General features: G+C 39.0%; 1 protein-coding gene across 1 annotated transcript in view; it reads left to right on the top strand.

The window, feature by feature from the left end:
- The window catches only part of SLC25A12 (solute carrier family 25 member 12), an 89,780-nt gene that overhangs the window by 32,199 nt on the left and 34,051 nt on the right, over positions 1 to 23,530 (top strand). The window contains exons 4-8 of the mRNA XM_040971714.1: positions 2,329 to 2,444; positions 11,278 to 11,417; positions 19,759 to 19,905; positions 22,050 to 22,188; positions 22,846 to 22,939. Coding sequence (XP_040827648.1) covers positions 2,329 to 2,444; positions 11,278 to 11,417; positions 19,759 to 19,905; positions 22,050 to 22,188; positions 22,846 to 22,939 — 636 coding nt within the window. The remainder of the gene's footprint in view (positions 1 to 2,328; positions 2,445 to 11,277; positions 11,418 to 19,758; positions 19,906 to 22,049; positions 22,189 to 22,845; positions 22,940 to 23,530) is intronic.

The raw sequence follows: 23,530 nt of genomic DNA, 5'->3' as shown, positions 1-23,530 counted from the left end.
TGCTGTACGGTATGCCGTGAGGGTTGAAGTCATTTGGGGCTCTAGGTTGATTCTCTTGAAGAAATGATATTTGAGCTGACGTATGTTAGTATCCAGAGTAAAATGACTGGGTAAGAGCTTGAAGGTGGTGGGGACTATTGTGGAGAGAATTAATTACCAGGCAGTGATCCTGAGCTGAAAGAACATGGCTGGTTCTCGGAACTGACAGCAAAAGGGCTAGATTTATGTTTAAAGTGACCCCGCTGATAAATCAGACACAGAAGGACAAGTCACACAAGAGCTCATTCCTGTGGAATATAAAAATGTTGATCTCGTGGGTGTAGAGAGGAGAATGGTGATTGGGTAGTTGCAGGTAGGGGAAATGGGAAGATGTTGATCAAAAGACATATAATGTTAGTTAGAACATATGGATCAGTGTGGTGGGGTTCAAGTTCTACCTGCAATGCTGGTATTGCATATGGGTACCAGTTCATGTTGTGGCTGCTCTACTTCTGATTCACTCCTGCTAATCTTAGCACCTTAGCATCCTCTACCTGAAAGCAGTAGAGGATGGCCTTAGTGCTTGGACCCTTGTATTCAAATGGGAGAACTGAAAGATCCTGGCTTCTGATTTTGGTCTGGCCCAGCACCTGAGAAAGCAGCAGAAGGTAGTCTAACTACTTGGGTACCTGCATCAATGTAGGATATTCTTTAAAAAAAAGCTTCTGGCTCCTGAGTTTAGTCTGGTCTGGCCCCAGCCAATGGCCATTTGAAGATTGAACCAGTGGATGGATTTATCCCTGTATCTTCCCCCACCCCCAACTTTGTCTTTCAAATAAATACATCTTGGACAAAAAGAAGAGGGCTGGCACTGTGGCTCAACATGCTAATCTTCCACCTTCAAGTGCTAGATCCTGTATGGGCACTGTTTTGTGTCCTGGTTGCTCTACTTTCCGTCCAGCTCCGTGATTATGGCCTGGGAAATCAGCAGAGGGTGGGTCAAGTCTTTGGGCCCCTGCACCCACATAGGAAACCTAGAAGAACCTCCAGGCCACTGGTTTCAGATCAGCCTAGCTCTTGCCATTGTGACCATTTGGGGGAGTGAACCAGCGGATAGAAGATCTTTCCTTCTCTTTCTCCTTCCCTCTGTAAATCGGCCTTTCCAATAAAAACAAAGCACCCAAGTATCCACAATGGTCAGTATTAAGCTGATCCAAAGCCAAGAGCCAGGGGCTTCTTCTGGGTCTCCTACACGGGTATAGGGTCCCAAGGCTTTGGGCCATCCTCTACTGCTTTCCTAGGCCACAAGCAGGGAAGCCGGATGGAAGTGGAGCAGCCAGGGCACAAATTGGTACCCATATGGGATCCTGGTGTATGCAAGGCAAGGATTTTTTTTTTAATTACTGGATTGTGAGTAAACTGTGTGTTATCTGAATAATTTTGAATAAAAACTAATTTTTAGAATAAATTAAAAAAGTTCCCTCTGGCTAAAGTTGGAAGAATGAGTTAGAGGAGGGCAGAAAGTATTCAGGGCATTAGTTACATGGTTGTTGCCAGTTGCAGTTGATAGGAATGATGCTGTATTAGTAGATATGTTTTAGAGAAACAGGAGTTTTAATGTTTTCATTGGATTGGAGACCGAGTAAATGGGACTCAAACTAGATGCACTGATGTGGGATATGAACAACCCAGTGATGACGTAACTAATGTGCCACATGCCTACCTCATCTTCCAAGGTGTTTTTATCTTCCCTTGTCATTGTTTTCTTGCAACCACAGATTGATTGTTTTGTAGTTGCTTGCAGTTAGCATTTCTATAGTGGTGGTCAACATTTTTTTAATCCCTCCTATTTTTCTGTAAGTTGGTTATATTTGGATTAGTGATTTCAGTGCAGTACTTTGCTCTCCAAGAGACCTTTGGTGATGTCTGCAGACATGTTTAGTTGTCTGGTGTGCGGAGGCCAGGGGACTGCTGGACATTCAGCTGTGCACAGGAGAGCTCCCTGCGCAAGGCAGAACTTGCCAGTCCAAACTACCAGCAGCGCTGAGGTTGGGGAGCTCTCCTCCAGAGCCTTCAATTCAGAGTCTGTTGGTTTTGGTCTGGTTTCCTTTGTTTTTGTGAGATTAGGTACTCCTGTTTACTGTATAAGTCCACTAATTTATTAGGCAGTTACCAAAGAGTGACAGTCTAATCTTTTTCCCACCTTTCCTCCTTTCCCTCGTTCTCTGGAATACTTTTTGTAAAGAGAAACTACACTTCATCATCAAATAGTTGATTATATAGTATAGGCAGATTACATACTTGATTCTTCTTTTTGTTTACCAGTTAATATTTTATATTTTATTTCAGGTTGATCTCCTATCAAGAGTTTTTGGCATTTGAATCTGTTTTATGTGCTCCAGATTCCATGTTCATAGTGGCTTTCCAGTTGTTTGACAAGAGTGGAAATGGAGAAGTGACATTTGGTAAGGGGAAGAAAAGATTATAAGTGATAAGTAAGTTAGTTAGTGATGCCAGTCCAGTCTGTAATTGCTATGTTTAGTAACTGATAAATAGATTGTGTTCACTTAAGACATAGCAAGTAAGTGAAGTTTTAATTTCCTACAATGATTTCTACAAATAAGAAATGACTGTATTTTCTTCATCAGGCTTTTTATAAAAGCACTAGACTATTATAAATTAAGAAATGTAGGAATATTATTCAGCTCATTCCAGAACGTAACTGGTATAAAATGTTCTTATTCTGGGATAGCATAAGTAAACCTATAGAACAATCTTCTTACTCCTTTAAGAAAGTTTTGATGGGAAATTCAGAGCTTCCTATAGCATTTCTTGCAAAATTGCTACTATGTCATTTTAATATCAAGAGTGAGAATGAAGAAGAGTTTTTGCAGAATTAGCATTCTCAAAGTCTCTATTTTAGATTTTTAGTATAAGAAAACAAGCTAAAATATTAAAATTTCCATCTGAGTTGGATGTGAAAATTGATTTAAATCCTCTGGTAGACATACAATCTAACACATTGTTAATATCTCACTGTGAAAACTGGGATTTTTCATTTGTAGCAATGCAGCAGTTTTTAAAGATGCTTATTTCTAAAAATTAGTTTGTTTAGTGAAAGAATTGTCTCATTTTTTTCCTGCAACAGACTTTACAATAAAAACAGTGCAGTATTTCAAGAATCCTAAGGCCTTCCCTGTTTTTTTATGTTTGAAATTTTTTATTGTAGCAAAAAACTAAAATTCACCATATTAATTAGTTTTATAAAATTTTGAATTTATTTGAAAGACAGGTAGATCTCTGACACACTAGTTTACTCCCCAAATGCTTATAACTACCCAGGCTGGACTAGGCTGTGCTGAGAACCAGGAACTTAATTGGGGTCTACCATGTGGACGGCAGGGCCTGAGCCGCTGGATCAGCCAGGCTGCCTCTCAGGAAGGTGGAATGAGGGGCAGAGCTGGGACACAAACCCAGGCAGTCTGATATTGGATGTTGAGCACCTTCCCCAGTAACCATTTTTAAGAGTACAGTGGTGTTAAATATGTTCACATTACTGTGAAACATATCTTTAGAACTTTTTCATCTTGAAACACTGAATTTTGAATGAATTGGAGTGAATGTTTATATATATAATCTTGGAAAATTGGGCTTTTCCTGAACTCAAAATTTCTTCACTGCTGTGGTTGAGTTACAAAACAATGTCCTTTGGTTAAACCTAAATTAAGCAGTATGTCAGTAATGGCAACAATAATGATAGAGTAAATAAGTTGGCAGGACCAGTGTGGGGTGCCTTTGCTCTAGCCTCCGTGGGCACATTTATGGCTTGGCACTTAGTATTCCCTTTATTCTGTCTGCTGATCCAAGTGTCTCAGTATGAGAGGACTTCCCTAAATAAATACCATTTACATATAAAACTCTATATTTCTGCTTATATTTTGGAATTCTCCTTGCTTTGTCTCCTGAAGAATGTTGAGTTTCCTCAGAAACATCTAGATTTTGTTGTTTAAAGCATGAATTCCCTGATGTTTCATTATTTGGCATTAGCCCTATACTACCAGTAATGCTACATTTTCCATTTTCAGTAGATAGCACTCGTGCTTACATGTCTCACTTCAAAATGTGATGTAGAAGAGCTGAGGAAACAGTTTGTTTATAAATGTCTGTGTTAGTGATGGTAATCTTGTGTTTATATCATGTGGTTTAAAAATGATTTCTCTAAACCAAATTCTAATTTATTTTGTACTGTGGTTCTTTGTGTCACATCCATTTGACCACTTCTTACAGTTTGTATTTTAAAAGCTAAGTCACTTGAATCACTTCATCCAATGGATTAATAATACATACGAACAGTACAAACCCTGACATTGTTGTTTGGTAGATGAAAATGAGGCTAGAAGTAGCTCTGTAATTGGTTTTCATGTGTCTTTATTGCATTCCAACGAAAGCGTACAGTTGTTAGATCCCAGCTTTATGATTCTATAAATATTTTATTTTTCTCTTGAACCAGAATGTAAGATAGGATTGCAATGAAATAGAATTTAAAATAGAACAAATCATTCGTAGTTTTGATAGTACCTGGTTTGAACTGAAGAACAAACGAATGCTCCAAAATCTTGCTCTCATTCTTTCACTTCGTAATCTACAGAAAAGAAGATTATAATGGAATAAGAAAAAGCTGTTTTCCCTTTTCAACGTTGTTCCTGGGATCCCTGGCCAGCTGGATGGCTTTCTCAATGGTGCTCACTCACTTTCTCAGGACCTTGACCATTTCCTCTTTCTGTCCTGTCTTCCTTGTTTTAAGGATTCATTTCTAGACAAATTTCTTATGATGAATCATCATGAAGGAGGAATAGTTTATATTTTTAAGAAAGGAGAAAAATCAGTAAAAATCTGACCTATAGCAAATGCCATTGAAAGAGATTTCCAAGGTCCACTTATTTCAGTCTGTATCCAAAACTTCAGAATTTCTGCATGAGGAAATAATTAACTTGCTGTTTATTTTCACAGAATTTTGGATTTGTGATGAGGGTTAGTTTTCATGTTTGTATCCACCAGATAAAATGAATTGTGCTTACATATTTATAGACACATATTTAGGTAAAAGGAAATTTTAGATTTCTTTCTAACTAGAATTAAATTCTTTTCACTTAAATGGCCTTATGTTTTCTAGTTTGGAGCTACTTAAAATGTAGACTTTGCTTGTGAATATGAGGAATGAAAATTGGAAGAGAATATTGGATGCAAGGTGCAGTGAAAAACTGACGCCATCAGTCTCTTGTGAACTAGGAAAATAATGTTGTCTGTGTACATGTATATATTCTCATTTATGGCTTTTTAGATATGCTTTTTATTCACATCATATTAGAGTTAAACTTGTACATCTTTGCAGATTTTATATAAACAGTAGTATTGAACAGCATTTGAGTGCTGGACAGGTGCTTTTGTTTAATAGAGACGTCTCCATCCTGGAGAGAGGAGCTGCATTGAGGCCTTGGTAACCCACTGGAGAACATGAAGGCTCAGGAAAGGGTCCTGGAGTTTTTGTTTTTAAAAAATAAATGAAAACCGTTAGTTAATTATCTGCTTTTTGATGTTCTTTTAATAAAATTTCTAATGCATGCTGTGAAGAATTACTTAATGGCTTGAGTATCTGTTACTGCCAGGTGCACGAGCCTTATAGAGGTCATTGCATGACAGATGTGTGCTAGATATAGTATAAATTTGCCTTGGTTTCCATATTATGCACTAGTGTACTAGATACTATGCTTGATATAATTGGATCAAGTAACCTAGATAAGCAGTAATATTACATTGTGTTGTTGAAAGCTACCATGCATTTGTCCCACATTTTTAAAAAGGACTGTTGCTTTGACAAAGATATAATCACTCTAAGCAAATCAAAAAGCCCTCTTAACTCTTAACTAATAAATGAGTATGAAACATGTTGTCTGTTCTGGACTGTGCATTAGAAACTCACAAACCTATGTTCCCAAGTGTTTGCCTAGGAAAGGAAATTCTTCAGCGTGAGCTTTTGCAAGGGTACATCCTCATCCTCTGGAGAAACTCAAAAAACAAGGATTCTTTTTTATTTAGTGCTGTGTTTGACAATTAACTTGTAAAACAAATTTAAAAATGTGTTCCATTTATACCTCTAAAATAGGCTTTTTTCCCTAGAGGGAAAAAATGTCTTGGGATAGATTAGGCATAACCACTGCTCTGATTGAGCAGAGGGTGCGGAGCCTTTGTTCTGTCAGAGTCATTTGGATATTTATTATATCATTCATGGATCATACAAAATTATCAACCTGAAAATTAGTCTGCTGTAAATTTATTAAATTTCAGTTGAGGGTGCTTTGGCAGGGCTGTGCTGTGGGCTTTATATGGTCCATGGGTTGGATGTTCTCCACTCCTGACTTAAAGGAACAGAAAATCGAAGTATAGCTGTGAGAAATGTACACTTTTTAAGGGGACACAAAGATTTGGACGTGGAATACTATGCAATTCTATGGCAATAAGCCCCTATTAGATAGATTAGATAAGACGTAGAGCGTTGCCCGAATACCCAATTAAAGTGAGTTTATGAGATTCTTTGTTTTGTTTTCAGAATATTGTAGAGATGATCATTTTTAAGAAAAAATTTATAAGAGTGCTATAGTTTGAAGTAAAATAAAAGTGTCCCAGTATTAATCTTTACACCCTTTGGTGATAGACTATTGGAGCATACAGCTTCTTTCAGATTAGATTTGCTCTTTAAATGTGAACTCACATTTTCTGAAAAATGGATGTTTACATATCATGTGTTTGGCAGCACAACTACTTTGCTGATTGTGCACTAGGCCTGCTGGAGGTAGGTAAAGGGCGAATAAAAATAATTTCCTGCAGTAAAACAGAGGTCTTCCAGGAAACCATTGACCCACCTGGGAACAGAACCCGGAAGTCTAGGACTGAGTTTACAAGCTAGATTGTTTGGAACTTGTACAAGTTCCTGTTGTTGGTCTTTCTGTGGTCGTCTTCGTTTGTTTTCCTTTGTTTCCTTTTTTGATCTCCTAGTTTTTCCTTCTCTTTCCTTGCAATTTTTCCTTCACTGAAAAACTCTTCACTTCCACTAGTTTCACCACTGTGTTTGTTCAGTTACACACAAGGATATTCACTGTTGATGGTGGGAAGTCCTAAAAGCCTCTCTGACTTCACTTTAAGAGCCATACAGGTGAAACTCAGCTATTGAGGACTTTTCCCCCCAACATGACAATAAGAATATTTGGCCTCAAGCCTATAAGTTGGAAGCAGTGGCTCCTGCTGGGCTGGAATCCTTGGCATCAGGATGTCGTTGGGCTGCTGGTAGGTGGGCTGTGTCACAGGGCTGATGGCTTGTATACCTACAGGAGGAGTTCTCTGGCCACACCGTTGGTACAGCAGCTCCTTCCAGGCTCATTCATGGAACAGGCATGGTGGCAGTCTTGGAGAAGAGTGCCAGCCCCGGTCAGAGGTAATTTTGTACTGCAGAAAAAGGTGAAAAAGGCCAATAGGAAGCTCCCATAAGAACCCTGGGAGGGATGAGGGTGGATGAGATGGGGAGACATAGTGTGGGCTGCTGGGGAAATTAAAACCTCGGTTAAGACGTATTTATATAAAATCAACACTGTGATGTGTATTTCATCTAGAACAAGCATTTTAAGTGACTGATACAGCTAAGCTGACTAACATTATCTATCTTCAAACACTTAATCACAGTTGTGACCATTACCTTGCTTCCTGACAGATCAGTGCACTCCTCTTCTTTGAAAAGAGAACATACGACAGGCTACTTTTGTATCTGGCCACAGTTCCCATTTCGGTAGAGTTGTAAACATCCTTTTCCTAAGTGCATGCACTGCAGGAAGTGAAAAAGTTGTCATTTTCTGTTAAGTTAAAGAGAATGGATTCCTGTTTCCTAGCAATGCCAACCTAGTGTATATCATGATCTTGCTGCCAATAAGATGTATGGGTTAAATCCCTTTCTTTGAGGCCAGCATTTTTAGCCTTTGTTTGCCACTGGAAAGACGGGATTCTCTCTCAGGGGAAGTGTTCTATGCAGTTCCAAGTAGATGTATTGAGGATATTTGAGATGAATGATGTTGCTTTTCATCTCATGTAGGACCTGCCGAACTTGAGTAAGAAAGAGCATCAGGTGTTTGAGGAATGGGCCGCACAAGTATATGTTCTGCAGTTTTGGAACTTTAATATAATTTTCTTTGGGGATAAGCTTATCCTGGTAAAAGCAGCAGTGGTGAATATGAAATGGTCTTAAAAAACTAGGTGAATAAATGATTTCTGTGATCCTCTTGAGCCAGTCTTAGGCAGCTGGTAGTGGAAGCAATTTACAGAAGGGAAGGAGAACATATCTACAAAGGTGCCAAAGGTTTGGAATACAGCTGTATCCTGTGACATGACTAGCTAATAAATCATAACATATGGACCCAGCATGGTAGCCTAGTGGCTAAAGTTTTTGCCTTTCACGCTCCGGGATCCCATATGGGCGCCGGTTTTAATCCCAGCGGCCTGGCTTCCCATCCAGCTCCCTGCTTGTGGCCTGTGAAAGCAGTTGAGGATGGCCCTAGGCCTTGGTACCCTGTACCTGCATGGGAGACCTGGAAGAGCTCCTTGCCCCTGGCTTCAGATTGGCTCAGCTCCAGCTGTTGCGCCACTTGGGAAGTGAATCAGTGGACGGAAGATCTTCCTCTCTGTATATCTGATGTTCCAATAAAAATAAATAAATCTTTAAATAAATAAATAAATCACAGCATGTATTAATGATCATAATAAAACCACAGGCAAAGCAGCCAAGTGATCATTGAGAGAAATAGGAAATGTTCAAAGAAAAGGTTGAAACAAATGACACTTCTGAATTTGTGATAATTACTGCGAGACATTAAAGCCATGATTTGAATAATTCCAGAGACATTCTGAAATTGCATTTAAATATTGTTAGGCATAGAATTTATAGCTAAAGTTTTCTTATAAAGGTATTTTGACAATATGAGTTGTACTTTAAAAATACTTATTTGAAATGTAAAGTTATTTAGAGATAAAATGTATTCTACTAGATTCCCTCCCCAAATGGACACAACATCTATGACTGTGCCAGGCTAAATCAGGAACAAGGAGCTATCATGGTATCCCTGTGACTGCAGGGCCTCAGCCTTTGGACCATCTGCTGCTGCTTTCCCAGGTAACTGGATCTGCAGTAAAGTAGCTAGAACTTAAACCAGAATCCATATGGGATGCTGGCATCCCAGGGAGCAGGCTAACCCACTGTGTCACAACAGTGGACCCAGAATTGTATAATTTTAGTTGTAAAATATTCTTTTTGTGATTTGAGAAAAAATTTTGCATAGATTTTTATCATTTGAAAGCCTTGACCCTTTATTTGATATAGTATTAAATTTCAGATTCTGAGTTTTTTAAATATAAAAGAGACTCAGTTTCATTCCACCATTATGTAAAAATTTTCTGGGTAACAGTATGTTGAAATCTTACCAAATAAATGAGTTGTAGCTGTTTCCTTTACAATAAAGATTGCCATTAAGTAATTTATTCCCTTTAATCATTAATTAAATTCCTGTAGAAATTTAAGTTTTCTTAATACCTGCTTTCCATCAATGTTTTCATGGCTCTTTTAGTGCAATAGTTTTTATTGTTAAACTTCATAAATAAATTACTTTTGGAATAGAAATAGCTACTTAATTAAATGGATCTTAAAAAAATTTCTGTTGATCCTGTCATATTTTTAATCCTCAATTTTTGTGCAGGCTTTATCTTAGTTATTATGTAAACTTTAACATCTTTGAACTTTTTCTATAGATTTTAAGGGTAATATTTTGTATTGAATAGATGCCAGGATCCCAGGAATTGTTGGTATTGAGTGAATTGTTAGTTTTTTTCAGAAACAGAAAACCTGTATGCTTGTTTTTAGGTAAGGTGAAAAGACTTAGCATAATTTGAAAACTCTGACAAACTGAACTACTATTATTGCTGAGATAAGAAACGAATCCTTCCTTCCTTAAAAAAAAAAAAAAAGATGAGAATCCCATCTACCCAGTGACATCCAATGCCGCCTTCCAATTGCTATTACTGGTAGGCAGTTCAGAGATCAAGTACCGAGTCCCCACTGGTAGTATTTCCAGCTTTAGGATTCTGAGGTGCTCTCACCCCTTGACTAATACTCTAAGACTGAAGGGAATCCATTAAACTTTTTTACAATGATGAGATCTCATTCAAATAGGAATTAAAAAATACCATGGAGTAGTTTACAGAAATATTAAATGAATATTTACTAATTTCTCTAAACCCTTTTACTAATAGAATTGGCTTGAATTTGAAAGTAATTTTGTCTGTCAGACATCAGTAAAACAAACTTCATGCTTTCTTTGTTAATATGTTTTTCTTTTTTTTTTTCTTTCCTTTTTTGGCATGAGCTCCTAAATTGGTCTTTACAGTATGCTTGTTAAAGTACCAGTCATTCGTGAATTGACATTTTTTAGTAAATTCAGCACTGTGAAAGAAAGTGAATGACATTTGTAGTGCATGATGACAAGCTGCCAGAGGGTTCTGATTGTTTATTATACCATGTGACTGGTTCCTATCTAAAAGTTAGTGTACTGGGTTTGGTTCGTTATTTAAAAAATGAATCACTAATTTCACTTACCCTAAAATATTTTAATAGTTCAGACTAATCATGGATTTTGTGGGGATTTTGAAGCTTTGTGTCAAGACCATATTTTTGACAATATCAGAAGCTTTTAATAAGGTGCTTGCTGCTGAGTTAATGATATGCTTTTGGTAGTATTTCTTATATCTATCTTCAATAGATATATTCAGGCTAGTGTGAATGTAATAATCAAGCCTCAATCAAACCATATTTAGTATGACAAATATTGTATTATACTGTAATTTAGGTATTCATGCTTCTGATAAAGGGCTTAATTCAACTCCTTGAGGAATTGGGAAAACACTATTGATTTTATACTGGAATGTAAAGAAAAAGACATTTATAGTGTAAGATACCAATCACTTTCTAATTAAAATTAAATCAAGAGAAATTAAGAATTCATGGCCTTATAGGTAATGGTACATAATCGTCAGTGTAAAATAGTATTTTGTATCAACTGTGCATGGGTTCCTGGGTACACAAAAAATTTACAGTTAATAGCAGATAATATTGACTTAAAATTTCTCAATTTTTTTCTGTAGGAAGATTGCAGTGTATTGAGCTACTTGTTCCAGATTTAATTGATTTATTTTTTTTTCCCTTTTAAGAAAATGTCAAGGAAATTTTTGGACAGACTATTATTCATCATCATATCCCTTTTAACTGGGACTGTGAATTTATCCGACTGCATTTTGGTCACAACCGGAAGAAGCATCTCAATTACACAGAATTTACACAGTTTCTCCAGGTGAGTTGAGTTTCTAAGCAGATGTAAATATGTGCTGGTTATTCCTACTGCTTTTCTTGTTTCATGAAAATTTTTTCACAAAAATAGAAGTCTCCTGACATTTTATTTCTATTTTTGCACTTCTTGTTCTTCAGAGCTAATTTTGTTTCTTTCTTTTTAAAGATGTATTTATTTTTATTTGAAAGGCAGATATTTGCTGAGAGGAGAGACAGAGAGGTCTTCCACCCTCAGGTTTACTTCCTAAACGTCCAGAGCTGAGCTGATCCAAAGCAAAAAGCCAGGAGCTTCTTTTGAGTCTCCCATGTGGGTGCAAGAGCTCATGAACTTGGGCCAACCTCCACTGCTTTAGCAGGTCATAAGCAGGGAGCTGGATTGGAAGTGGAGCAGCTGGGAGTTTTCCATTTGCTGGTTTACTCCTTAGACGTCTTCAGTAGAGACAGGAAATGGGAGCCTGGAAGTCAATTCCAATCTCTGGTGTGAGTGGCAGGGACCCAAGTATTTGAACCAGCATCTGCTGCTTCCCAAGGTGCTTATCAGCAAGAAGCTAGATGAGAAGGGTGGGAACTGGAGCCCAGGCAAGCTGACATGGGATGCAGATGTCCCAAGTTATGATTTAACTTCTGGGCTTCAGTCTTCATTCCTCTTTAGGTATTTTCGATTGGATTCTAATTATGAAGCATTAAGAACTAATTCTTTCGCCACAAAATTCAAAGTTTCAAAATAAAAAAATAAATATAAAAGAACTAATTCTTTGACCTCTCCTTCCCCAACACAGACTTGGGCATATTTGTTCTTCCTTCCAATCTAATGAAGCCACGATTCTGATTAGATCACTAATTATGTGAATTACTGTGATTTGATAAATATGGCTCGTTGTATCTGTGTGTTTGGCTTCTGTGGATTCAACCAAATACAGATTGAAAATAGCTATAAAAATATTGTATCTGCAATGAATACATACAGACTTTTTCTTGCCCTTATTCCCTAAACAATACAGTATACCAACTGTTCACATTTCCTTTATTGCATTAGAAATCTTTGCTTTATATGGTGTTTTGAAATTTCATGATTGTGTTCCTTGGTGTGAGTTTATTTTTTATTAATTTTACTAGGTCCATTCTTTGTCTTACCTTTTTCTTCCCTCATTTGTCCTTTACATTATCTACTTATCTTTCCCTTCCCATTACGTTTTATCTTTATCTCCAAGAAATAGCAAGTGGCAAAGCATGGGTATATTAAGCCTTTTTAGTGATGCTCAGTGACTGAGCATTTGGCACAGTGGAACACCTGCATCTCCTATGAGAATGCCTAGTTTATGTCCCAGCTATTCTATCCAGCTTCCCACTGAGGTGCAGCTTGGAAGTCAGCAGGTAACACTCAAGTAGTTGGGTCACTGGTACCATGTGGGAGACCTAGTTGGAATTCTGAGCTGTTGGCTTTGGTCCAGCCCACCCCTGGCTGTTGCAGGTGTTTGGAGAGCAAAGTAGTGGATGGGTAATCTATTTTTTTAGTAATTTCCAAATGAAATGAAAATAAGTTAAAAATTTATAAAAAAATTATATTCAGCCCAAATGAAAATGTGGATTTATAAAGCATAAAATTCCTTGAAAGAGTAACGTGGAAAGAATAGAATCTCTTATTTCTGGAATGTCAGTAGTTCAAAGACTTCTTTACTTTGTAGAAATGTGTACTTGAAGGATCACTGTAGATTCTGTAGGATTGGCAGACTGGGAAATATAAGGAAAACAAAATTGATCTTTTTTTAAGATTTTTTAAATTTTATTAATTTTTTAAATTGGAAAGGCAGGTATACAGAGAGAAAGATATTCCGTCCACTGGCTTACTCCTTAAGTGGCCAAAAGGGCCGGAGCTGAGCCAATCCAAAGCCAGGAGCTAGAAGCTTCTTGTGGGTCTCCTACGTGCGTGCAAGGTCTCAAGATTTTGGCCCATCCTCAACTGCTTTTCCAGGCCAGAACCAGAGAGCTGGATGGGAAGTGGAGCAGCTGGGACACAAACCAGCGCCCATATGGGATCCTGGTGCATGGAAGGCAAGGACTTTAGCTACTAGGCTATCACGCTAGGCCCAACAAGATGGATCTTGTGGAAACTGCTTGAAGGGTACTGAGGGCTCCTTGCACTGTTCTTACATTTAAATACATTTCTAGTCTTCCAAAAAATATATATGGAGTATACAATTTTAGCTTAAAAGTTTCAAACTGAGAAGCAAAACAAAGAAAAAAAGAAGCTTCTTATGTAAAGCTCTCGGTGTACGAAAACAGATACCAATAAATATTGCAAAGTGTCTTCAGTGAATGAAAGTCATCTTTGGAGAAATCATTAAACAAACAGAAAATATACCTGAAAGGGCATTTCCTTTTTAAAGAATCAGCTTGCAAATGTATAATTTTCTCAACTTCTCTAGTTTTTTTATTTTAATTTTTAAAAATTTATTTCCATCTTTTTAAAGGCAGAGAGAAACATACAGAACAATCCTCCATCCTTTGGTTTACACCCCAAATGTCTCCAACAGTTAGGCCTGTTATAATGAATTGTAAAACAAACATCTAGTAAGAAATTCAAATTAAAAAAATATATATTTGTGCGACAAAATGATGAGAGAGACAGAAACCCTCTTGTTTGTTCACTCCCCAAATTCCCACAGTGGCTGAGATTGGCAAGGGCAGAAGGCAGGAGTCAGCAACACTGTACTAACTACTTGAGCTGCTGGCACAGTGTCGCAGGATCTGTGTTAGCAGGAAGCTAGAGTCAGGAGCAAGAGCCAGAGATTGAAGTCACCTCCGATGTGGGGTGAGTGTTCACCACTCATTCTGCCTGCCCCACGTAAGGTAATTTTAATGTCTTTCAATCATCATTCAGAATTCACAGCATGTAGGAAAATATAGGTAAATGGAAAGGGTGATAATCCTATCAAAACCACTTGGTTCTTTTAAATTTTTTAATCTTTTAATTATTATTGTTGTTGTTATCATCATTTTATGATACATTTCCATAGGCTCCTGGGATTTCCCTTATCCCCTCTCCAATTCCCCCCCCCACCCCCGCCACTGAGTTCCCCTGTATCATTACTAAAGTATAGTTCTTAATACACAGTGATATGTCCATCATTGTGGGCATGGACAATGGCAGAGTCCATCATTCTATTCTCATATAGTAAACAGTTTCATTGGGAGTTCATTTTTGTCTGGAAGTAGAGATGCATACTGCATTGCATCCTCACATCTGGGTGTGTTAGTCTCCATTTCACAGTTATTGTACATCCCCTTAAATGAAAAGCCACAAAACAAAATCAACAACAGGAAGAAAAAAGAAATTAACAACACCATGAATTTAAATAACACGCTACTGAATGACTAATGTGTCACTGAAGAAATGAAAAAGAAAATCAAGAACCTTCTTCAAGAAAATGATGCTACTGTATGATCTATCAGTTAAGAATTTAATCAGAAAAAAGTGTTTTGAAGAGATAAAACTAACAACAACAACAACAAAAGTAAAAATCCATGTGATATAGTTTTCGCTGATCTTTGTTGGTGAAATGTGTCTCCGGTAGGCAACAAATAGATGGGTTTTGTTTTTTAGTCCGGTTGACATTTGATTGAGCTTAAGCCATTTACATTCAGGGTTAAAGTATGGGTGGTATTTTGGTCCTGTCATTTTAGGAATGGGTTGTTCATTGGTTTAGTCTTCTGTTGTCATTTTACTGGGATGTTCTTCCCATTTACCTTTAGTTTTGGTGGGTGCTATTCCTCTTTGTCAAGAGAACATCTTTAAGTAACCTTTGTAGAGCAGGTTTGGAAGAGGCAAATTCTTGTAACTTTCTTTACTGTGAAAAGAATTTTATTTCACTTTCCAAGATAAAATAAAGCTTTGCTGGATATGTTATCCTAGGCCGACAATTTTTTTCTTTTAGAATGTGGAATATGTTGCTCTATTCTCTTCTGGCCTGTAGAGTTTCCTGTAAGGTATCTCCTGTGAGGTTAATTGGCAGTCCTTTATATTTCAGTTGATTTTTTTTTTATGTGCACATTTAAGGATCTTTTCCTTCAGTTTGAAGAGAGCTTGATTATCATGTGCCATGGTGAAGATCTATTTTGGTCAACCCTGTTGGGAGTTCTGTGCCCCTCCTGAAAATGCTGTTTCCCAATTCTTTCTCCAGATTAGGGAAATTTTCCCTTATCATTTCATTGAATAAACCTTTAATCTCAGTTTATCTTTCTGTACCTTCTGGGGCTCCTGTAACTCTTATATTAGGCCTCTTACTAGTGTCTATCAATTCTCGAATACTTTTTTTGGCCTGATCCAGCTCTGCTTTCAGCTTTTTGTTTATTTCCCCATGATGAAAGGAAATATCTTCCAATTCTGAAATTCCTTCTTCTGCCTCCCTTATTCTGTTTTGGAGACTCTCCACTGTGCTTTTAATTTGCTCCACTGTATTCTTCATTTCTGATATGTCAGCTTTCATTTGATTCATTTCCTGTGTGATATATTCCTTAAATTTCTTGAACGCCTGCTTTACGTGCTTCTCGCTGTTGATCAGAAGCTTTATAACAAATGTTTTGAATTCTGTATCTCTTATTTTCTCAATGTCTTCCTCAGTGAACTCTGAAGTTGGCATAGGGTTTTACTCCTTTACAGGTGAGTCTTCAGTAATATACATTTTGCCTTTGTGTCTTCTTTTACTCTTGGACATTGTATTTCTGGTTAGCAGATTCTTCTCCTTGGGGCAGGTTTCTAAGCTGTGTCATTCACAGGTCTACAATTCAATTTTACTTATTGCAGTTGGTATACAGCTCTTTGTTTGCAGCCAATTGTGCCACTCCCTCCAGCGATTTCCAGGTCTGTATTAGATTTCTACCATGGTCTCCTTAGCCCCAGCTCCTGGCTCACCACTCTCCACCTCCTGTTGTCTGTGCAGCCTTTCTCCCACTTCCAGTTGGAGCAGTTCCCAGGATTACGGAGACACCATGAGTCCTATATTGCTAAGTTGTTGTTGGTGGTATTCTTGCAGAAACCTGTTGACTGTTAGGTCTGAGAGGCACACGGACCTATTTTGACCCATACAGTGCCAAGGTCGGTATTGTTTTCTGTGGGACCAGTGCAATGCACTGAGCTCAGTGAGCTCTCATGAGATCAACACATGTGTGGCTCACTGTTGTTCTTGCAGCCCTAAAATTTTTGCTACACTGTACAAAATGGCACCTGATGTGCCACTACTAGAGCTCTTAATCTGCTGGCTATGAGGTCTGAGGGATACCTAGACCTGTCTTGGGTGTAAACTGTAGGATGCCATGGTGTTGCAGTTCGCTGAGCCAGAAATGAGTTCATTCCTGGCTCAGCATATGCTCAGTTCTTTCCCTTGCCTTTTTGTCCTAAAACCAAATGACGCCCGATTCAGCTCTACAGGGGTGAACTGGGTTGTGAGATCTACCCTGTCCCCGCACTGCCCATCTGGGATCTGCCTCTCTGTTTCTGCTCCTGGTCAAATCAAACAGACCAGCAGGAGGGGTAGTTCTTTGGTTTGCCTCTGGAGCTCTGGGTAAATGTCCCTTCCTACCTGGTTACTGGTAGAGTTCCGGCTGCTGGTGGAGTTCAGATCACCATTTGCTGAATGGTGCTAGTGTATCAGTCACTGCAACAACACATCATTGTTTTCACTGCTTGCTGTGTCTGTCAGTCTCCAGGCACCCTTCTGCTGTTGTTCTGTCCTCTACTGCTTCCTGGAATGTGCCCTCTCTGCTTCATACTGGTTAATGTTTCTCCATCCAGTTAAACGTGTTGTTACCCTATTCTGCCACCTTGGTTCTCCGGTTCTTTTAAATTTTGTTTTTAAATAATTTATTTTAGGATGGCCGGTGCACTGGCCTATTGGCCACTTACCTTGCGTGCATCAGGATCCCATATGGGTGCTGGTTCATGTCCCGGATGCTCTGTTTCCCTTCCAGCTCCCTGCTTGTGACCTGAGAAGGCAGTCAAGGACGGTCCAAAGCCTTGGGACCCTGCACCTGTGTGGGTGACCCAGAGGAAGCTCCTAGCTTCAGATTAGCTCAGCTCTGACTGTTGTGACCACTTCGGTGGTGACCCAATGGACGGAAGATCTTTCTCTGTCTTTCCTTCTTTTTGTAAATTTGCCTTCCCAATAAAAATAAATCTTAAAAAAATTTGTTTGGGGCCCGGCGCGGTGGCGCAAGTGGTTAAAGGTCCTCGCCTTGCACGCCCGGGATCCCATATGGGCGCCGGTTCTAATCCCGGCAGCCCCGCTTCCCTTCCGGCTCCCTGCCTGTGGCCTGGGAAAGCAGTCGAGGACGGCCCAAGGCTTTGGGAACCTGCACCCGCGTGGGAGACCCGGAAGAGGCTCCTGGCTTCGGATCGGCATAGTATCAGCCCGTTGCACTCACTTGGGGAGTGAATCATCGGACGGAGGATCTTCCTCTCTGTCTCTCCTCTCTGTATATCTGCCTTTCCAATGAAAAAATAATAAAAATAAATATTTAAAAAAAATTGTTTGAGAGACAGAGAAAACAAGGCAAAGGGGGACAGACATCTCTCTGCTGTGAACTTGTCTAATGCCCTCAAAAACCATTGCTGGGACCAGCAGAAGCTGGGCTCCTGGAGCTCTAGTCAGCCCTCCCATGTGGATGACAGTCAACCCAACCATTAAAGCCATCACCTGTTCCTTCCCAGGATATGCATCAGCAGGATTGGAGCTTGATTCAAAGCACTCCAGTATGGTATTCAGGCATTCAAAACAGAGTCTTAACAGCTGGATCAAACTCAACCCAAAAGCTGTTATAGGGCCTGGCACATTGGCTCAGTTGCTAAATTCTCTTCTTAGAAGCACCAGGATCCCATTTGAGCATTTGTTAGTGCCCTGATTACTGCACTTCCCATGTAGCTGCCTGCTTGTGACTGGGAAGGAAGTAAACGATGGCCCAAAGCATGGCCCTGCACCCATGGGGGAACCTGGCAGAGATTTTTGGCTCCAGGCTTTGGATTGGCCTAACTCCAGCCATTGTGGCCACTTGGGCAGTGAACCAGTGGATAAAGGATCATTTTCTCTGTCTCTCCTTCTCTGTCTAAATCTAACTTGTCAATAAAAACAAATAAATCTTTTTTTTTAAAGCTCCTGAGATGTCAGAAAAAGTTATAGCAACATTGGTTTAAAGATGTTCATAAATTCAGTGAAAAGTGTTATCCTTATCTTTGAGAAGTATTTATGTATATTTGGATATGTCTTATTTCTAGGTTTGCAACTAGTATAAAAGTGACTTCTAACAGCACCGTATGATTATAGTGTATTAATAGGTTTATTTGGATTACCTCATGGATCTCCACAGCAGAAATTTTGTTCTTGACTTACTAAAAATTTGTTTTTATTTGAAAGGCAGATTTATAGAGAGAAGGTGAGACAAAGAAAAAGATCTCTCATCCACTGTTCACTCCCCAAATGGCTGCAATGGCAGGAACTGAGCTGGTCTGAGGCCAGGAGCCAAGAGCTTCTTCCAAGTTTCCTGCATGGTTGCAGGGTTGCATGGTTGATAGGCCCTGGACTATCCTTGACTGCTTTCCCAGGCCATAAGCGGGAGCTGGATGGGAAGTAAGCAGAGCTGGGACACCAGCTAGTGCCCATATGGGATTACAGTGCTTGCAAGGAGAGGATTAGCCAATTGAATCATTGTGCTGGGCTCCCTTCTCCCTCTTTTTTAGTTTAGTTTTTTTCCTTTTAATAGTACACATAGGATAAGTAGCACATCATTCACATCTCAGGTGTGAATACGGGCATCTCATGCAGTTCCTGAACTGATAAACTACTTAGATATAGCCTGTAACTGAGTTAATTTGTAAAAATTGTTTGATAAAGAGTGATTTGTAATTCATTTACAGAGAGACTGATTGTAACATGTAACATTGAAAACGAATCTAAATTCTTAGTTCAGAAAAAATCATGGATGACAAGAAAACCTTCAACCAGAGAGAATAAATCATGTTTTAGTACAAGAGTGAAGTAAAGCACTGAAAACTTTGTTCTCTCTTTGTTTTCAATGATGGAAACCTTTCAAGTAAAATCTGAACCTCTTCCCTGCTCCTTTCTGTATGGCATGCTCTGATTCATTCCTCTTCCTGAAGATTAGCTTATAATATTTTCAAGAAAACACATGCTTCTTAAAATAAATGAGAAGCTTATATGTATTCAGAGCCATGTATTATTCATTTCTGTGTTGAATACATGTGGGGAAAGGGTGTTTGTCCTTACTGTTCAGACCATATACTTGGGATGTACTGTAACCAATTTCATGCCCTACTTCTATTTTTTCCCCTTTAGGAACTACAATTAGAACATGCAAGACAAGCCTTTGCCCTGAAAGACAAGAGCAAAAGTGGCATGATTTCTGGTCTAGATTTCAGTGACATCATGGTTACCATTCGGTCTCACATGCTTACTCCTTTTGTGGAGGAGAACCTAGTTTCCGTAAGTAAATAGCAAGTTCTTCAATTTTCTGTTTCCCCGAATCTTTTGAGTTCTGGTTTGCTTCCCTGGACACATAGGAATCTCAGCATTTAAATTTCATTCTTGTTTGGTACAAGCTGAGAGTGTGTGTGTGCATGCATGTGATGTGTGTGTGTGCACTGCTTGCATATGTGAATACGTAGTAGTGATAATGGTGATGGTGAGTGGTCTTTCTTCAGATCATTGCTTTGTTCACAGCCACCATCTTACTCTCATAGTTTCCAAAATGTGTATTTCCATGTAATGTTCAGGAGAAACCATTCTGTAGACAGGGGTGAGCAATTATTTATCTTATGGGCGTTGCCTCTCCCAGCACTACTGCCTTCATCTTGACCTCTTTCCACCTCACCAGGCTCAAGGTCTTGTTACAAGGATGGCTTCTTCCTTTGTTGCCTTCAGGGTGCTGTCTGCTGACCTCGACACTGTTTTAAATAACCATGCCCAAGGCAGAAGGTATGGAGGAGATGTGTGGCCCTCAGCCTCTATGGCCTACTCCTCTTTCTGCCCCTTCACCTGTGCATCCAGTCTGTGCACCAGACACAGTTTTCTGCTCCCTGTCTAATTGCTAATCTCTCTAAGCAATCATCTGGACCAACAGCAAGCTCATGCCACCCACTTCCTCACGTGGAGCAGTGAAACTTTCCCCACTTTCCCGTGTTCTTGCTCATGCATTGTGCTTATGTGTAAGTTTTTGATTACTGCTTGTTTTGAATGGAGAAAAGCCAGGGAGAACGTTTGTTGTTTCAGCTGAAGATCATTATCCCTGATTTAGACTGGGGTAGAAAGATCAACTTCTGTTCTTTTTCTTCAGTGAATTTGAACATGGAGCATGTCACTTTCTCCTACACGTTTCACCTCCTTGACACCCATCCCCTGTCCCCCTACCCTCACCTCATGCCCCAACCACAAGGAAAAAAAAGTGAAAGAAGAAAGGAAAGAAAAAGAGGGAATGAAGACAAAAAAATATTTGGGAAAAGGGCTCTCTCAGTGTGCCTTAGGGGCCCATTTAATCTTTTCCAACTGGGTTAGATAGACCCATAATAGCTTCAATTTACCAAAGTCATATTCTGATCCTCAGATACATTCTTTGGGTCTTTTTGAGTCACTGGTATTCAAATTGAGGCTAGTAATAATATGATCTGTACGTGGGTGGAGGCATGTGTTTGAGGGACGATGGGGTTGAATGTACTGGCCCTTCATTACCTGCACAATTCATAATAGTGCCTTAAGATTAGGTTGTTATACTGCTACTCATAAGCATTTCTGTACATTCTTAGTAGATACTATTTTCAGTTGTATGTGTTTCTCTTATTTCTAGGTTGGAAATTAGCTTTTGACAATTGCAAAAAGTTGTTGTTGTTGTTTTAATTATGCTTAAGTGGGGAATGAAAAAGAAATTACCACCTTTCCCAGCAGAGGTAATGAAGGCCGTGTTGCCCCATCTTCAGGCGTGCAAGGGCTCCTTTTGCACTGTTCCCCTCAAAATACAAGTGAATACATCCTCTCCAGACTGTCTGTGCTATTTTTTGGAAGGGGGCATTTGTATTAACTGTGCTTTTCATGAAACAGTTAAAGTTTAGCAAAGGCCATTAACTATGTTGATTATATGAATGGCCTTAAAAATTTTTTTTAAAAAGTTGATATAACAAAGTAGTCTTAAAATTTAAAGTTAACATTTGGTTTTTGTGTATATGTATAGTGGTGGGGGAGGAAAAGCAAATTTTTAAAGTGTTCCTTATTTTTTATATGGGTGTTTCATTTGTCCAGAACTTAATGGGAGTCTATAGTTGAGGATCTTGAAAATTCTGTTTAAATCACCATTGTTTTTGATCTATGATAATTATATTTGTTGTTTTTGACCTTATAGGTAGATGAACCATGAAGTCCAACTTCCAGATGTTGCTTTCTTCCTTAAAACCTAAATCACGTAGACTTCCCTGAGGGCATGCAATGCACTGAGTGTTTGAGTAGGATGCTTTGCTTGTATTTACAGACTAGTTTTTGGCCATTTGAATGATAAAGCCTGTTGGATCTACTCAGAAAAATACAGTTTTCATAAGTGTATTTTTTGGGTTTGTTTAACTTTTCATGTTGTCACTTCCCAGGCAGCTGGAGGCAGTATCTCACACCAGGTTAGCTTCTCCTACTTCAATGCATTTAACTCCTTGCTGAACAACATGGAGCTTGTTCGTAAGATATATAGCACACTTGCTGGCACAAGGAAAGATGTGGAAGTGACAAAGGGTAAGGTTTTTGTTTTTTTAATATTCAGCATTTTCGTTTTTTCGTCTAGGCATGAGATTCATTTAGGTTTACCATACCAAAGCCAGATCTAGAAAGTATGTTACCATGTGTAGATACATTTCAAGTGGGTTCCAGAAAGGCAGGTGGTAGACTTAATGAGATGCTGAGGTCAAGAACAGAAAAGTGGCTTTGACAGTTTTGAAAAGAACCTTGGCTGAGTCTGTCAAACAGGTCAGTGGCACTGTGGCAGCAGCTTGTTTGTGCTTGGAAGAAGTTGCCACAGAAATACGGGAAACCTACTCCTGCTGGTTAACTGCAGTAGAATGTTTTGGGTGACTGGAGTGAAGCTAGGTTGCTTATCTTGTAACTCTGGAGACCAAAGTGAATAGAAAAAATCAGAGAAGAGAAAGGACTTTGAGGAGATTGTTTTGTTATTGAAGTTGATTTCTCTATTTTTGCTGTTGCATCATTGTAACATTTTATTTTTTAACAACATTCAGGAATATAGTTATTTCCATGTAGTTTAATTTAAGTCTTTAAATGCAGTTTTAGATTTTTAAAATAAAAACTAAGTGCTCTTAGCTCTCAGATTATATTATAGTTGCTTAAGGTAGGAGTTTGATGCCAACATTTTAACATGTTTTTCTTCCGTTTTAGAGGAATTTGCCCAGAGTGCCATACGCTATGGACAAGTTACTCCACTAGAAATTGATATTTTGTATCAGCTTGCAGACTTATATAATGCTTCAGGGTAATTATTCCAATAATTCTTCAATATTTATTATTCCACTAAATATTTAAAAGACCAACAGAAAGGGAGACGGGGAGGGAGGAAGGAGGGAAGGAAGGAAGGGAGAGAAATAGAGATCTTCATCCGCTGATTTACTTCTGAAGTGTCCACAATAGGTAGTGTTGGGCCAAGCCAAAGCCAGGAGCCAAGAAACTCCATCCAGGTCTCTCACGTGGGCAGCAGCAGCCTAAGTACCTGGGCCACTGTCTGCTGACTCCCAGAAACGTTGCCAGGAAGCTAGAGCAGATGCCGAGTTGGGATTTGATCCAAGTGGCAATCTCACAATGCCCATCCAGGGCAGTCCTTTTAAAGTGTGAAGCAGAAATATGTTTTCAGTTAATCCCAGCAATCTTTTAGGCACATTTTGTTCAGTATGTAAATTCTAACAGAAAGAGAAAGGCAGAGAGGAGATACAGGAGATTTGGAGGGAGACTGAGGAAGGAGGGAGTGGGAGAAAGAATGAGTTGGGAGAGGAAGGGAAAGGAAAGAGAATAGGTAGAGAAGAGGTAAAAGACAGGAGTAAGCAGTTGAGGGACATGATAAAGCAGAATG

This window comes from Ochotona curzoniae, unplaced genomic scaffold (genome assembly GCF_017591425.1).
Source record: "Ochotona curzoniae isolate NIBS_2020 unplaced genomic scaffold, NIBS_Ocur_1.0 contig_2210, whole genome shotgun sequence".
NCBI classification, from domain to species: domain Eukaryota; kingdom Metazoa; phylum Chordata; class Mammalia; order Lagomorpha; family Ochotonidae; genus Ochotona; species Ochotona curzoniae.
Note: the sequence above shows the minus strand (reverse complement) of the source record. Positions and strands in the feature narration are given on the sequence as shown.